This window comes from Citrus clementina, unplaced genomic scaffold (assembly GCF_000493195.1).
Source record: "Citrus clementina cultivar Clemenules unplaced genomic scaffold, Citrus_clementina_v1.0 scaffold_8, whole genome shotgun sequence".
Classification (NCBI taxonomy): Eukaryota; Viridiplantae; Streptophyta; class Magnoliopsida; order Sapindales; family Rutaceae; genus Citrus; species Citrus x clementina.
The window spans coordinates 22,771,592-22,789,273 of record NW_006262022.1 but is presented as its reverse complement, the minus strand read 5'-3'; the positions used below and the strand labels follow the sequence as shown (position 1 = coordinate 22,789,273).

General features: G+C 34.1%; 1 protein-coding gene across 1 annotated transcript; it reads left to right on the top strand.

Annotated features, from left to right (window-relative positions):
• Positions 1 to 360: 360 nt before the first annotated feature.
• On the top strand, positions 361 to 15,888 carry LOC18033899 (DNA-directed RNA polymerase III subunit 1). The gene is made up of 28 exons (XM_024178907.1): positions 361 to 567; positions 658 to 756; positions 852 to 981; positions 1,645 to 1,794; positions 2,496 to 2,667; positions 3,307 to 3,491; positions 3,648 to 3,757; positions 3,896 to 3,995; positions 5,012 to 5,227; positions 5,315 to 5,463; positions 5,546 to 5,687; positions 5,780 to 5,920; positions 6,644 to 6,832; positions 7,600 to 7,828; positions 8,418 to 8,511; positions 8,904 to 9,138; positions 9,385 to 9,576; positions 10,150 to 10,248; positions 11,176 to 11,379; positions 11,484 to 11,741; positions 12,645 to 12,792; positions 12,920 to 13,071; positions 13,328 to 13,483; positions 13,568 to 13,681; positions 13,796 to 13,899; positions 14,520 to 14,724; positions 14,834 to 15,036; positions 15,287 to 15,888. The coding sequence occupies exons 2-28, from the start codon at positions 674 to 676 to the stop codon at positions 15,339 to 15,341; spliced, it is 4,215 nt and encodes a 1,404-aa protein (XP_024034675.1). The 5' UTR covers positions 361 to 567; positions 658 to 673; the 3' UTR covers positions 15,342 to 15,888.
• Positions 15,889 to 17,682: the final 1,794 nt, after the last annotated feature.

The window sequence follows — 17,682 nt, the reverse complement described above, 5'->3', positions numbered from 1 at the left end:
GAATAAAAAGAGAATAAAAATATAAATTAACCGTTTCAATTTTTAGGATTTCGCAATTAAAAATTATTTTCTTCTTCTTATTTTTATTATTTATCTGGGTTAGGTTGGGTTACATGGGTTTATCATAATTGACCCAACCCAACCCAATTTTTGATTGAGTTCGAAAAAATTAATTCAATTAATTCATAATAATTCACTCAACCCGTTAAATTTAAAGTTAGGTTTGGTCATTTGGGTTAGGTTGGGTCAATTGGGTTGAATTGGGTTTGCCCACTCTTATTTGAGAGTACACATACAGCATTGTAGAAGGCTTATATTATAAGTAGGAATCCTCGTCAACATTTGCCTGTCAACCTAATGGTCCTGCTTCCATATCGAAACTACTCTTTTCTCAGAGAGCTCGAGTTCGATTTGCGTTATTGGTTTCTTTTTCCCCTTTTTGGCCGTGCCGCCCAAGCAAACTCGTAACTAGATTGTCACTTTTCCCCCGCCTAAAACCCTCTCCCCTCCTAAAACACACCCAAAACTCTTCAACCTCTCACAGAACCCTCAATTCATTTTCCAACAGTAATTACCAATAGCAGTACTTTTCTATGCTGTTTTCGACAATTTCGTTAAACACTCAGCTTATTAATTCAAGCTCTTCTCCATTTGCAGCGGCGATTGGTCAGAAATGACGCAGCAGCTGCAGCAGAAATCACAGAGCATAGCTTTTACGAAGCAGCCCTACATCGAAGATGTGGGGCCACGAAAAATGTGAGACGAGACTATAACCATCAAGTGTAAAATTTTTAGTTTAGTTTTCTTTCTAATTTGTTGGAATTATCCTCTTATTATTTTTAATTCTTCAGTGAAAGCATTCAGTTCTCAATGATGTCGGATTCGGAGATCATGAAAGCGGCTGAAGTACAAGTGTACAAAGGCCAATACTACAGTTCCAATCGAGTGCCAATTGAAGGCGGTTTATTGGATCCTCGTATGGTATGTGTTTATACGTGAGCATTTTGATTAATTGCTTAAATTGAATGACAGTTACTCAGTTTGATTAATTGAATGCATAAAAGCTAGTGCTCTCGCCTACTGGGGATGTTGAAGACAAATACTATGAGACTGTAGGGGGAGGTATTTGACAAATTTGAGAGAAGCTTATAAGGATTTTCAAAATTAGAGGAAGGATTCTAACAAAGTCTGAAGCTTAGTGTTGCTGTACTTATAGTTTAGAGGATGCTAAGAAAATTTAAGCTTGATTGGTGACTGTTTTCATATTCAACTCCTGAAGATTGCTTCAAGTAATTCATTGGACATTTTGGAAAAATTATGGTTAACCTTGTATGGTTTATTTAATGTTTCAAAAAGTAAGTCTGTTATCTACTTGTTCACAGCAACCTAATATTGCTTAAGAAATGATGTAACATCTTACTGAAGATTGATAACTTATGTTTTCTTTCTTGCCGTCTTGACTAATTTTTAAATTGACTTTACTATTATGAAATTTGTGTTTTGGTGAGCCATCAAGTACAATGGCTATACTGTTATGATGGTTTATTTGCAATGTGTTTTGCCTTTGCTTTTTCTGTTTATTATTTCTTCTTTTTTAAGGAAAAGATTATATTTTTACAAAGACTCTTCTTTCATGGATTTCAGGGCCCTGCAAATAAAAGCTGTACATGTGCAACATGCCATGGAGGTTTCAGCAATTGCCCAGGGCATTATGGATACTTGACTCTTGCCCTCCCTGTTTATAATGTTGGATATTTGAGTACAATCTTGGACATTTTGAAGTGCATATGTAAGGTAGTAGAATGATATAACTCATTTGTCTGTAATTCAGCTTCCATTAATGATATAGATGCTAGTAATTTTCGGCAATGTACTGGATGGGTGGCTTTTGGTAAAATTATGGCTCAATTGTATGGATGCATTTCATTTGGGCTAGGTTGAGGTGGGTTAAGCCTAGGTGTCTATTAGAAATCTTAGCCCTATTTAACTAGAACTCACGGTGATCCCACTTTAAGATGAATCTTTCTGTGCTTCTCCTACTACTATCACTATTTTGTCTTGTTTGGTTGTAGTTTTTCCTAAGCTTATTTATTTATCTTTCAGATTTTTGTGGCACATTCTCTGCACTGCACATAGCAGTTTATCCCTGCACGTCCCTGAAAATAAACATGCACAGAGATAATAAAAATAGGTAGAAGCAAAATATCAGCACTAGGACCAATCAGAAAGCATCATGATTATACGGTCTGCGGTACATTTGGGTGCTGCCTGTAGAGGGCAACTGAAAGCACAGATGTTAAACGATATTTGATTAGAGATCCACATCTGGAAATAAGTTGTTACTTGATACATTTTTCTTTTGAGCTCTGCCTTTGAAAGGAATTAGGGTCCTGATGTTGCATGGAATTTTGAAGCACAAATCCTCATTTGTTTGTTTGTTTGTTATTTTTTTTAATTGGTTAAATTGGTTCTTATTGCTTATGCATTCTTTACAGTATTGTTCTCGTTTACTTCTGGAGGAGAAATTATGTAAAGACTATTTAAAGAAAATGAGAAACCCGAAGATGGAGGCTCTGCGGAAGACTGACTTGATGAAAAGTATAGTGAAGAAGTGCAGTACCATGGCAAGTAAAGCTGTGAAATGTCCAAGATGTGGATATATAAATGGTTTGGCTTTTACCTTTACCGTTGACTTAATTTTTTCTAAGGATGTGAACTTTTTGTTGTCAAAGCAAATTTTTTCAAGAGAATCAACTGCAGGAAAAGTTAGCTTGATCTCTTTAATGCAGATTTTTCTATACCACTAGGTTGGATTTTGTTGACAAACCTTCATAGTATTCCATGTGGTATATCTGTGAAGCTGGTTCTTGGGAATCTGTCCATTTGATTTTTCCAAACCTATTTTATTAATTTGTATCTTTAGTCGTGGATCTGGACTATGAGAAACAGTATATAAGCTCATTTCTTTTCTTAGACTCTAGGCCACAGTACTTTTTTATAAGATAGTACTCTGGTATGTCCTCAACTCTTTGGTATCCTCATAGACAACTCTAGCATCCCTAATTTATGCATCTGTTTTTCTGCATCTGCATATTATCCATGTTACATTCTTTCATTTATTCTAAAATGTAATTTAGGACAGGGACAGATGCAGCCGGCACCTCAAAGAATCTATCTCTAAATTTTCTTCCTCCCTTGTATTGAAGGAGGTGCAGCTGAGGATGAAGTCGGTCTTAGGTTTAAATAATATACCTTAGAAAAAATATGCCTTCTAGTAATGCATATTTTGATTTGTAATTCTTTCAGGTATGGTGAAGAAGGCTGTGGCTGTACTGGGCATTATTCATGATCGATCAAAAGTGACTGAGAGTCTACAAGAATTTGCTTCTGCAATTACTCACACAAAAGAATCTAAGGCAGCTGTTAATGTGGCTACTTATATCCTTAACCCCGTTAATGTGCTTTTCCTATTTAAAAGGATGACTGATACGGTATGTTTCCGCTAAATTTGTTTTCTAACTTGAAGTCTTGGAATAGTCCAAAGTTAATGCATAAATGAGTTATGGACATGCTTGATGTTTAAGGAATTGTGTATTATCCTTTTATGACTTTCTGCTTGCAAAATTTCCTTTTATCTTTCTGTTCAGGACTGCGAAGTGCTTTATCTTTCTGAGAGACCAGAGAAACTCATTATAACAAATATTGCTGTTCCACCAATAGCTATTCGACCATCTGTTATTATGGACGGTTCGCAGAGGTTCTAATGGCATCTCTCAGTTTGCTTTATTTATTACTCTTTTTCCCCCCTTTTTCTTTGTTTATTGGACGTTCTATGTTTACCATGTCATTTTACTGATCTGTTGGTATTATGTTTCAAATCTGCTCCTTATTGCAGCAATGAAAATGACATTACAGAGAGGTTGAAACGAATTATTCAAACAAATGCCAGCCTCCAACAGGAGTTAGTAGAAGCGAATTCTGCCTTCAAAAGTTTGGTATAATATACTATAAATTGATCGTTTAGTTTTTTTACAAAGGTTGTAATGATTATTGTTTTGGGAGATGGTAATTTAATTCCATTTTCAGGATTATAAATTATGTAGTTTTTCATTTTCTTTAATCCCAATCCTAACTGAAGATTGTCTGAGCTTAATATCTGTTAGCTGCTTGAATATATCAGTATATACTTTTTGACACCCCAATTTGTGATGATCCATTTATATGTGATTAATTCTTATGATTTTTGCTTTCTTAATCTTATTTTGACATCTACATCTGTTCTATGCTGTGTCTTACCAACTTTTCTCCTATTTTGTTTATCTTCTTCCTTGTGACGAATTCTCTGCCCACTGAAACACGTTGCCATATGTCTCATTGAAATTCATTTTTGCTTCATTTATATTTTTTTTATTTTCCTTTCCCTTATAAAACTTGTAAGGAAAAATGTATTGTTTGTAAAATCATTTATGGTTGAGGTGCTTGGTGGAACACTTGGCAATCCAGTAGTTATAGCGAGAGAGGGTCTTGGCTAGTATATATTCCCTTTGAACTCCTTAAAGTGTGGACATGTTTTGGGGTGCGAATGTTAAAGGCAAAACCATTAGGACTGAGTGTCCAAAGTGGACATTAGTACATTGGACTGGGGTGTCACTTTGTTGGTTCACAATTGTGTTGATGCCATTTTAATTTTTTTTAAGTGTTACTGTTTTGTATGAGCTTTGATTGATTTTGGGAGGATACCCGGTCCACTACTCAAGTATAATATGTCCATTATTTAGTACTATAAATACTCATAGTTTTCCCATAAAAAAGGGTCATTTTCTCGATTATAGTTATAATTGGTTGAATTAGTATAATTATCTTATGTGGTATTTTGGGCTCTATAGTACTTCCATATTATTAAAACTCGCTTGACTGGAATAGCTGGACTTAATGGGCTTACCCCCGTTCCTTTCTCTCTCCCCCTGTTTATCCTCGTTCCCCACTATTCTTACAATAAAATTTTGGTCAGGCTGGTTGGGAGACACTTCAAGTTGAGGTTGCCCAGTATATAAATAGTGATGTTCGCGGCGTACCATTCTCCATGCAAGTTGCCAGGCCGTTGAGTGGCTTTGTTCAGCGCCTCAAAGGGAAGCAGGGACGCTTCCGTGGGAACTTGTCTGGGAAGCGTGTTGAGTATACTGGCAGGACTGTCATATCTCCTGACCCTAATCTAAAAATTACTGAGGTCAGGCATTTCATAAGTTGAAGTACTTCTTAGCTCCTCTTATGTGCCTTCCATTAACTTGTCATCTAATGGATTTATGGGGTCTAGGTGGCAATACCCATCCGAATGGCACGGATTTTAACTTATCCAGAGCGTGTTTCTGATCACAATATAGAAAAGTTGAGGCAATGTATCCAGAATGGTCCTGATAAATACCCTGGAGCAAGGATGATCAGATATCCTGATGGTACAGCCAGGCAAGATTCACAACTCGTCGTCACCCTCAGATAGCAAATGCTTCATTTGTTATTATGCAATGTTTATTGTTTTTTGTTGCAGGGTGTTGTATGGTAAATTCAGAAATCAACTTGCCGTTGAATTGAAATCTGGCTGTATAGTTGATCGTCATTTGGAAGATGGGGATGTTGTTCTGTTCAATAGACAACCAAGCTTGCATCGGATGTCTATCATGTGCCATAGGGTGATCAACATTAATTCCAGACGTTTTAATTTGTTTCCAAGGTTTATTTGTAGATATTCAATTTATTTTTTCGTTATTGTTTATACATGCAGGCAAGAATAATGCCTTGGAGAACTTTGAGATTCAATGAATCTGTTTGCAACCCATATAATGCTGATTTTGATGGTGATGAGATGAACATGCATGTCCCACAAACAGAAGAAGCTCGAACAGAAGCCCTTTTGTTGATGGGGGTAAGTTCCTTTAGGTCTCAATATTGCATGTATTTGTGCCTGTGTACACCTGTTATATTTCTGCATCAAATTTTTTTTTTTTTGGTTCACTTTCAGTCTTAATTTATACAATATTCTGTACAATAGTGTCGCCATCATTGCTGGCACCTTGCAGTTACGTATCTATAAGATATAAAACTTAGTGGATATATTCAGTTTTAATCTGGAATGTAATTTAATCTAATTCTACTTGGATTTGGACTACAAAGTCACAATTTATAGTGAAATTAATGGACTTTGACTGTCCTAAGCTATTTTTTGGCAACTGCAAACTCTTTCAATTTGGAAATTTCCCAAATATCCCTGACTTCCGAAAAATATAGGATACTCAGAATACAACAAAACCAGTAACTCTCATATGCTAAAAACCTAGAATTAGACTTTATGTCAACTGTACTATATCACCCTTTGGGAGACTTCTATCTGATAATATTGTGAGATGTACTACAATCTCATTGAACAAGTTATTTTGTTGTAAAACTATGCTTTTCTCTTCATTTGGTTAATAATTTTCCAACTATCACTGTTCATCATTAGTTTTATTTGTGAGAGATAGCAAATAGCTGTCTTTCATTCTTAAGCATTCTCTCAATGAGGCTTTTTTTTTCTTTATTAATTATTTTCTTCTTTTTAGTTTATATTGCATGTAACCACTAACCATAGGAGATTTTGTGTGTTCCTCAGGTGCAAAATAATTTATGCACACCAAAAAATGGAGAAATTTTGGTTGCTTCTACTCAAGATTTTCTTACATCTTCTTTTCTCATAACACGGAAGGACACTTTTTACGACCGTGCAGCTTTTTCTCTAATGTGTTGTTATATGGGCGATGGAATGGATCGTGTTGATTTGCCAACACCTGCAATACTTAAGGTGAGATATGAAAGCTTGAATGCTACAATACACATTTTTTGATCTCATGGTTTATTGTATGGTTACCTCTCATTGCATCTTCTAGCTGGGTTCAGATATTTTTTGTTATTTTTCACCTTTCATGAGTCACTGAGTGCTACATTTGTAGTGTGAGCAAACTACATTCCACAGGAAGAGTTGATACCAATTTCTAATTCATCATGTTTAGCTCCATATTGTAGCATACTCTATGAGTAATTTGCGGTTTAATAATTATTAGTTACTTTTCAGTTATCTGAGTATGGCTCGATGGTAGATCAAAAAATTGAAGGGTTGATGTGGAGAGTTATCTGTGTTCGTTCTCTTAATCTGGATTATAATATCAGAAATGGCTTTTGCTTTATGTTTGAGGTTTAAATGGGAAGTTGCTGAATGCTGCTGAGTATATTCTTGCGGCAGATAAAAGATGAATTTTATCTTGATGATTAGGAATGTGGCAGAAGAGTAGACTGAAGATGTGGGCAATGCTGAACAAAAATATGTCATTTGAGTTTATATGCTTCATAAGTATGTGTCACTGAACTAGATTTGGAAGTGCAGATTCTTTATTTTGATAGAGGAGTATTTTTATATTGATATGCTGTTTATAATTTAGAAATTTGATTGGATAATAGCATATGTTCTTTGGATCTTATGTCAAAAGATTGTAATAAAATCCGCTAGTTATTTATTTTGTAGTCCTGCTGCCTGCTTCTTATCTTTAATTTGAGCACTATTATGTGATGCAGCCGGTAGAGCTTTGGACTGGGAAACAATTATTTAGTGTGTTAATTCGTCCACATGCGAATATGAGAGTCTACGTCAATTTAACTGTGAAGGAGAAGACCTACTCGAACAAGTTAATTAGAACTGAAGGAGATGAAGAAATTCGAATAGAAACCATGTGCCCTAATGATGGGTTTGTTTATTTTCGGAATAGTGAGCTTATTTCTGGGCAGCTTGGGAAGGCAACTTTAGGTGAGTTATTGCTGTCATCAATATGTTATCTTTATGGTTCAGGCTTCAGGGCCATTGATCTACAATATTAAGAAAATAGTCATATTGCTAGTGTGGGTTCAGTGGTAGAGCCCAAAAGTTGGAAAAATTCTTTAAATAAGCTGAAGCAAATGTGACATGGTGCTCCTGTTATTTACTGACAGGAAGTAGTTATTTCAAAAAATATTATCTGCTGGTATCCTGCATGTTATTAAGTTTCCTCCTTTTGCTGTCATACTTGTTGGGAAGAGGATTCACAGCTTTTTGGATTTGCTTTCTTTAATTAGTATGGAGTAGTACATTCACAAAAGCATTCATGGTGATAGAACCTTCTTCCTAATATATAGAGCAACTTTCGTTTTCTTTTCCAATTTCCTAATGTTAATCTATAGTATTTCAAAATTTTATCTGTTTGCCTTGCCTGTTTAATACTATCTCTAAATTCTACTTTTATACTGGGCTTATTAGAGTCCGTGGAGTTTGTCCTGATGGTTTTTTCTATTATTATTATTATTATTCTTGGCCTTTTCCCCATGAGATTGCATGTTCTTACATTAGGAAATTACTGCAGGAAATGGCAACAAAGATGGACTTTACTCTGTTCTTCTTAGGGATTATGGAGCACATGCCACTTCAGGTTGCATGAATAGACTAGCCAAATTGAGGTAGCTTTCTACTGAATTTTTTTGGAGAAAAATTCATTTTATTATTTATTTATTTGGTGTTATTGGATTTGAACTATATTTGTTGGCGCATTTACTTTGTTCCTTTTAATTGCTCTAATGCCCTTGCTTTTTCTTGTTTGTATGGGGGTCTCACTCGGCCTTCTGTGCAAGTGCGGACATATGATCTTCTTGGTGGAATTTTGATTTGATGAATTGTGTTGCGACAGTCAAAATATCATTTTTATTGCTGTACTGATAATAACTTTTCTACCGTTCACAACCTGATTTATTATGCTATCACCTAATCCTTGCATTTATTTGATGATTTGGTGTTTAAGATTGATTCTTCAATTTTCAGACAAATAAGTCTCTCCATATTTGCATGCATGCAGTGCTCGATGGATTGGGAATCATGGCTTCTCAATTGGGATTGATGATGTCCAACCAAAAAAAGAATTGAGTGATAAGAAAGGGAAATTGATTTCAGAAAATTATGAAGTTTGTAATGTAAAGATAAAAGAGTACAATGAAGGAAAGCTACAGCTTAAACCTGGTTGTGATGCTGCTCAAACACTAGAAGCTGTGATAACTGACATATTAAATAGGATTCGAGAAGATGCTGGAAAGGTGAACATGATTTCGCTTGGTAGCAAAGCTTGATACTGGATTGCTTCCCTTCAATTATTTGGATTCTGGAGATGTTGTCTGAAAACATTGATGTTTCTTCTTGAAAACTAGTGCTACTGAAAGTTTATTTTACTTTATCTTTTCCTGAGTTTTGAAAGTTAATTTCTTTACCAGTGGCCTTTCTCCCTTTGTTGGTGCATCGAACATTTTCTGATAAGTGATGACTACTCAATTTGCTGTTAATAGGCATGCATGGGGAGCTTACCTTGGAGAAACAGTCCATTGATCATGTCACAATGTGGTTCCAAAGGATCTCCCATCAATATTAGTCAGATGGTTGCATGTGTTGGACAGCAGTCTGTTGGGGGTCGTCGAGCTCCTAATGGATTCATAGATCGAAGCCTTCCTCATTTCCCTAGAAAAGCAAAAGAACCTGCTGTATGTGCAACTTCGTTTTTGCACTCTTTAGCGTTTGATTCTTTTTCATTATGATGCAAGAACTTGATCTTTTGTAGGCATCATGCATCTTCTACTAAAGATAGCATATGGTGACATTGTTAGTCTCTGGCAATGAAGCTCGTCATGGTTAGTCTAGATAATAAAAGTTCTAAACTGATGCACATATATTGCCTATAAGATGTTGAGAAACTATCTTAAAGTTATATTGTTAGACCATCTTAAGACCATCTGTTTGGTAAGATGGAATTGGTGGGATCAATTGCCTATCCTTTGGGAATAATCCCATGAAAAATCCTAATAATACTAAAACCACCCTTTTTTTTTTTTTTTGTAAAGCACTATCAGTTTACACTGGTGATAGATAATAAGAATTCTAGACTGATGACGGATTTTCTAGTACTTATGAATATTTGAAGGCGACAAAACAAAAAAAATCAAAACAAAAACATAAACTCGTCCACTTTACTGTATGAAGTTTTTAGAAATGTTGCCTGAAAAATTTCAAATTTCTGAGGCATTGAAGGGATATTTGTACTTCTTATCTTTACGCAGGCTAAAGGTTTTGTTGCCAATTCATTCTATAGCGGGCTGTCTGCTACTGAGTTTTTCTTCCATACAATGGGTGGACGAGAAGGTCTCGTGGATACAGCGGTACTGATTCTCTTTCCTCATTTTGTTTCATAGCCAATTTAAATTGAGTTTAGTCATTACATCAGTTTCTCTGTACTCCACTGCCTGTCTGTTGTTCCATTGTCTAATCAAATGTTTTTCATGTATCCTGCATATTACAACTACATTCTTACTCTCCCAACATTTGGTCCTATATATTAGTTAACTTTTGATGCATGGCCAACTTGTAGCAAGTTGTCTACAGTTTGGTAGCTGATCCAACTAAATTTGTTGTATAATCCATTGGTTACTGAAATCTGGTTCTGTCTTGAACGAAGTTCACTTTGTTAATAGGTCTCCGACTAAGGACTTATATTTGACAAGTGATGCCATGAATTGGGATTGATCCAACTAAATTTGTTGTATAATCCATTGGTTACTGAAATCTGGTTCTGTCTTGAACGAATTTCACTTTGTTAATAGGTCTCCGACTAAGGACTTATATTTGACAAATGATGCCATGAATCGGGATTTTGTTATCTTCTTCGAAGAAGACAGAAAAAGGTTGAGAAAAGTAGTTTTTATTTTAATGATGTCGTCCAATGGTTGCTGATTGACATTTACAGACATCAAATGCTCTTTAATGGATATGGTGATCAACATATTTTTCTTTGAAGTTATACCTATTTTTTTTTCCTTTTAAAGTGGGAAAAGACATGTCTGTGAATTAGTATATCCTACTGTTGTGCTGTTTGATTCTAGCCATGGCTTATCTTGTGCTAATTATTTGTGCAGTAGTTTCTATGTTTGGTCCCAAGAGATTGTGCTTTATTTTGCATTAAAGTTATATTTGAACTTGGAGTGTGATCATTATTCTATCACAATGATTAGGTTCAGATGTTCAACTTTTGCCATTGAGTCGAGTGGATAATTATACATACTATTAATAATTACAGTGAACTGCTGCAGGTGAAAACAGCTGACACTGGATACATGTCTCGTAGACTGATTAAAGCATTGGAGGACTTATCGATTCAGTATGATAACTCTGTACGGAATGCAGGTGGATGTATAGTTCAATTTCTTTATGGAGACGACGGTATGGATCCTGCAAATATGGAAGGAAAAAGTGGAGAGCCTTTGAATTTTGACAGATTGTTAATGAAAGTCAAGGTTGGAAACTCTGCCTCAGTCATTTATTTCTGTCTCTGAGAATAATGCATCATCAGTTGGTAAATTTGAACTTGATAAAGTGTATTTCCTCATGTCCTGTTTAGGCTACTTGTCCTCCTGCAGGACAGAGATACCTATCTCCTCAACAAGTCTCTGAGATAGTAGAAAAGCAGCTAGCAGCATATGGTAAAGAGAGTTGTTCTGAAGCCTTCTTAAATTCTCTGAGAAAATTCTTTGAAGGTCAGCAGGATAAATTAGACAAGAAGATTAAATTTGTTGAAGATATTGGCTGGGATGATAAATCTCAGATTCTAGAGGAAGTTACCCACAAAACATCTGGTATCACTGAAAAGCAGCTGGAGGTAATTGCTGTATATTCTTTGCATTTTCTTCTGACAAAAACAAAGCTCAATTATTCATCATTTTCCCTTGTGTCTCCGTCAATGCTTTTTTAGTGAAACAGGAGTTTCAAAAATTAAGTTGACTGTGTAAGTCGGAGGGATCTGAAGTACCACTAACACTCCACATCATTGCCACCTGTACCATGCCATTAATACCATGTTATCGTTGTTAACACAGTCTTGTCAAACACAACTACTACGCCATCATGTCGCCACCATGAATTCAAGGCTCTCAGTAAAGCCACCTATACATCGTTGTTCTTTCTCTTACCTCTGCTGCTAGTATCCTTGAAGAATGAAGGCATATAAAACATAGTTGTTTTTATTTACTGATAGAACAGAAACAATGGTTTGTTATTGCTCATCATCACCGACCTTCTGACCCCCTAACGTGAATAACATTATAACAAGAATAGATATATCTTTCCGCTCATAACAAACACCAGAACTTAAAATTAAAATTAATCATATGCATTTTAATTGTTTTTTATGCCGCTTTAACACTGGGCCTCATAAGGTAACTTATTTAACAGTTACTTTCCTACATGTGCAAAATTGTTGTTCATCATTGAAAGTGATGAATGGATGCATGATATATGACATTGGCCTCGACATGGCTAATTATTATTATTATTATTATTATTATTTGGTTTTGACAGTGGCTTCAACATGGCTAAGTATCAACATTATTGTTATTATTATTATTTTTTTTGGGGGTTTTCCAGAACTATTGTTTCTTGCCATGCTATTTGTTTGTATTGTATCATTACTCTGGATGGAAATATAAGTTATTGGATATGTCTTGTTTTTCACTAATTTATTATGATTTGGGTGGAATAAGTGCTCTTCCTTTAACTCTTCTAGGTTTTCATCCAAACATGCTTCTCTCGTTATCATGTGAAAAGAGTCGAAGCTGGAACTGCAATTGGGGCAATTGGAGCTCAAAGTATTGGTGAGCCAGGGACACAGATGACGTTAAAAACCTTTCACTTTGCTGGAGTTGCAAGCATGAGTATCCTTGTTCAGGCATTTGTTTTGAATGATCATTGATAAATTATCTCACGTAATTTTATGTCTCAGTCATTTGCCTAATTAAGAATAAAATGTGTTTCGGTATGTTCCCTAACTCTGTGTTTTAGATATAACGCAAGGAGTTCCCCGAATCAAAGAAATAATTAATGGAGCTAAAAGGATTAGCACGCCTATAATTACTGCAGAACTTGAGTGTAATGACAATGAGAATGCTGCACGGGTGGTAAAAGGTCGAATTGAGAAAACTCTTTTAGGGCAGGTATATAATCTCACACCAATATCAGTTAGGTTGATGTTGTCGCATTTATTACTTCATGATCTTTGGTTTTTGCATAACATCAGTCCGTTTAGTCCATCTCTTTCTTGTCTCTTAGAGCTAGAGGGTCTATTAAACATTATTTCTGGACCTAGTAACTAGAGTGTTCTTTTCGTAATTAAATTTCCCGTTTCCATTTTTTATATTCTTGATGTAATGTGCGGATTGATCTGATCACAAGATTCCTCTTTCATTGCAGGTAGCTAAGAGTATTAAGATTGTAATGACTTCAAGATTAGCATCAATAGTTATCGCACTTGACATGGAAACAATTCAAGATGCACATTTGTGTATCAATGCCGATATTGTGAAAGAATCAATTGTACAAACTCCAAAGATCAAACTTAAGCAACAGGTAGAAATCTTCATTGGTGGTATACCTCGTGTTCTTACTTCTTTGTGTTATTGACATCTCTTATTATGGTCATGTAATCTGCAGCATATCAAGGTTTTGGATTTCAGAAAGTTGGAAATTTTTCCTCCAGTTGACAAAAGTAAAATTCATTTTGAACTCTATTCTCTGAAAAATGTGCTTCCAATGGTTATAGTGAAGGTCAGACTTTATGACATTTCAGTAATATTTGATTCTTGATAATGCTGCATGGTCATCTGTTCTTGGTGCTCTTGAGAGAATACACGATCTTACTTTGTTGTCTTTGTATCAAAGGGCATAAAAACTGTTGAACGTGTTGTTATTGCTGAGAAAGAAAAGGAGAAAAGGAAAGTGAAAGAAAATGGAGAGAAGAAAAAGTACCGGCTGTTGGTAGAAGGGTTAGTTCTTTTGTCATTTAACTAGACTCCGCTTTGTCTACTCCATTTGAGCAACATTTTAGATAAAATTTACCTGTTTTCTTCAGTTTTTAATTTCTTCTCTGTGAAAATCATGGTGATGTTTTTATTTATCTTCAATTTTTTTTTCCATTATATGGACAATAAAATATGATTGTTTTGAAGAGTGCCTGAATGGATGACCGAAAAATTAAAAAAGGTAGAATTTTATTATCAATATATTTATAATTTGCTTCAATAATCAATAAGGTCTAAAACATCTGTGCTTCAAAACCCTGATAATTTATAGTTGTTGTATAAGAGATTTGGGAGATTTAATATGATCTGTGATTCATTATTCATAAACTCGTTGTAGATTAACTCTGTAGTAAAGTAATCCCCATCATGTGCATATTCAAATTGTAATAAGCAGTTCCAAGCTTTTCACCAGTATTAAAAGATTTAAACTTTTGTTCTTCTGTAATACTAATAGTGATTATGGAAAGTTTGGAATTAGTGGTGTTAATGCTTTGCATTTCCGTATTTGTTTTGTGAAATATATAATGTGTCTCTATTCTCTACCATTTTTTCCAATTTTCTTCATTGTCTTGTGCATATTTTAGCACGGGCCTTCAAGCAGTTATGGGCGCTGAAGGTATTGATGGATGTAAAACAAAGAGTAATCACATATTTGAAGTGCAGCAGACTCTGGGAATTGAAGCTGCAAGAATATGCATAATTGATGAGATAAATGAAACCATGAAAGCTCATGGCATGAGCATAGACAAACGCCATATGATGCTTTTAGCAGATCTGATGACATTTAGGGTGAGTATATTGCCCAAACTGAAACCAGCAATTTGGAGTATGCTTTTGTGTTTAAGCGTGCAGCTTTTAGAAGCATGCATAATAAAATGTGATTGATTATTTTTACCAGGGTGAAGTCCTTGGAATCACGAGATTTGGAATTCAAAAAATGGACAAAAGTGTATTGATGCTGGCTTCATTTGAGAAGACTGCAGATCACCTTTTCAATGCTTCTGTAAATGGGAGGGATGATAGAATTGAGGGAGTAAGTGAATGTATCATTATGGGCATTCCAATGCCTTTAGGTACTGGTATACTCAAAATCAGACAACGGTAAGCAAATGTTTATATATTTAATGTCTGTATGCTTCCAATATGCTGCATTTTTGTAAGATACAAATTGCTTTTGTATCTTCTGAGAATTGCGGTTAGAGATCTTTGGTTTTATTTTCAAGTTTCTTAAGCTTCAAATATGTTCAGTGTGTCATTCCTGCACTAAAATAAATTAACAAGTACTGGTTGGCAGTTTATAAGCAAATGCTATTTCATAAAGTTGGGGCTAATTGTGTTTTACTATTGACAGAGATGCTGTGCCTCCAATGCTGAAATATGGGGCCCCAGATCCAATTATGTCATGACTTCATCTAATTTTCACAACTATGAAGCAGAAGTTGCAGAGGATCAGAGTCACCAGACTGCGTTACGGTTACTGTGCTGAAGGTTGCAAGATGTTGCACAGGAGCTGCAAACACCTTTATATGACAGATCAGCCAACGACAACCAATGTTCCAATAATTACGCGCTGTGTTCAGTTGTTTGACGATTGAGTTGCAGTTTCTTTCATTCTGTGGGAGGTGCCTGCTCCTCCATCACGCATCCAATGCCGACGAAGCGACCGCTGTTGAGTAGATCATTAAATTGATGATGTAAATGTTTTTCTTTTTGTTTTCCTATTTTATTTTGGGGGCCAAGTCTTTTTAGCTTTTCATTTTTCTGAATTTGACGGTTTCGATTTCTTTTTGAGCTATGGCAAAATCCATCCTCTCTCTTTTGTGTGAGAGCTACGACTAGGTTTTGTTGGATTAAATTTGTGGATAAAAAACATAGCAATTCCCTTTTGAATTATGTCCCACCTAGAGTGATTATCGGTAATATATCTCAACTCTCAAGGATAAAAAAATATTAATTTTCTTCCCAAATCTTCTTTAGTTTCAACAGGTAAAAGGATAAAGTTATATTTGTATATTTTTATAACCGTCAACTGACATATTCTATCTTTTGTAGGTTAATTTTCACTCATACCCAAAAGTTTTAACAAATTGAGGCACCCGTATTTCAATAAACTTGACTTTGCACTCGAATTTCTATTGTTTTTTACTTTTACTAATTTACATTTCACGTATAGATGGGTTATATTGGCCATCAATTTTATTTTGTCGATTAAAACCCTAAATCCCCAAATTTAATTTTCACTAAAAAATTCCAATTCCCAAACAACAATTTTTTTTTTTCATTTTAAGCTCAATTGTTGTTTAATCTTCCCACCAGAATCCCCGTAATCAGGCAACCATAACCCGATCATCAACGACATTTGACCAAACCAACAGTGCCCATACGTCGGCGAAGTTATCCATGCTTGCCGCTGCTGTGAAGCAACGGTTGAGAAGAAGACAAGAAACGAAGAGTAGAAGACGAAGAAGTTTAAATAAAAAAAAAAAAAGGAGAAGAATTAGAAGAAGAAAAGGAGGAGCAGAAGACAAGAAAAAAAGACAAAAAGAAATTGAACTATTGGAGTAAAAATTAGATTTTTTTTTAATTAAGGATAAATTATAGTGTATAGCATTGCTCGTAATTTGTTAGAAAAGCCCAAATGAAAGAACATTTTTTTTGGCCAATAAGGACCTTTAAAATTTATACTGTAAAAATAATAAATTTTGAATAGAATCATTTAATTATTTGTTAAAATTTATTTTTAAGAGTGTATTGAATTTTAAGATTAGTAATTTATATTCAATAAATCTTATTAGGGAAAAGGACAGTGAATCCCCTTAACATTCGAAAAAAAGACATAAAATTTATTAACGTTTCAAAAAAGATATAATCCCATTTTTATTAATAAATTATGTTTATTTTAATAGTAAATTTATTTATAATTTATAATTATTATTATTATTATATCCCTATAATAAATAAATTAAGACATTGACTTAAGACATGTCATGTGTATAATAAATCAACAACTTTTTATTTAAAACTTAAAATTAAGATATAATTAACTTTTGTCCAAGTTATTCATTATTCTTTGAGTGAATTTTAATTTTATCCATTATTTATCATTTTTTATTGGGAATTGTATATTGATAATTTATAGTTGATAACTTGGGCAAAAGGTAATAATATCTCAATTTTAAATTTTAAATAAAAATATATTCATTTCATTATACATGTAATCGACGACATGTCTTAGGTTAATATATTGATTTATTTATTATAAGGACAAAAAAGTAATTATAAATTGAAAATCAATTTATTATTAAAACAAATTGAATTTATTAATAAAAATGAGGGTTATATGTCTTTTTTAAAACAATAAGGGTTTCATGTCTCTTTTCTCAAATGTTAGGGGGTTCACAATCATTTTTCCATCTTATTATAAAACTGTGATGAGAATGCAAATGACTCGAATGGACATAATGTTGAACAAAATTTTATTTACACATTTATAGACACGTATATATAATATTTTTAATTGTATATTAATAATAATTGATAAATAAAATAATTTTTTATTTTATCAATTTTATTTTTCTGTTGTCTCAATATAATTGGTAATAGTAATAATCTCTTTAAATTTAATAATTATTTTCTGATTGAATAAAGATAATTTTAGATTTTTATAAATATGTAAGAGTATATATGGAATTAAAATAAGTGTAAAATTAATTCTCAAAATCAGGGTATATATAGAATTAATTTAAG

Bases quoted from the DNA above. Each gene is read 5' to 3' on its own strand.
- LOC18033899 (XM_024178907.1), top strand. From the start codon at position 674: ATGACGCAGCAGCTGCAGCAGAAATCACAGAGCATAGCTTTTACGAAG. The intron at 11,380-11,483 runs GTTGGAAACTCT...TGTCCTGTTTAG, and splicing joins GATTGTTAATGAAAGTCAAG to GCTACTTGTCCTCCTGCAGG. The intron at 15,037-15,286 runs GTAAGCAAATGT...TACTATTGACAG, and splicing joins ATACTCAAAATCAGACAACG to AGATGCTGTGCCTCCAATGC.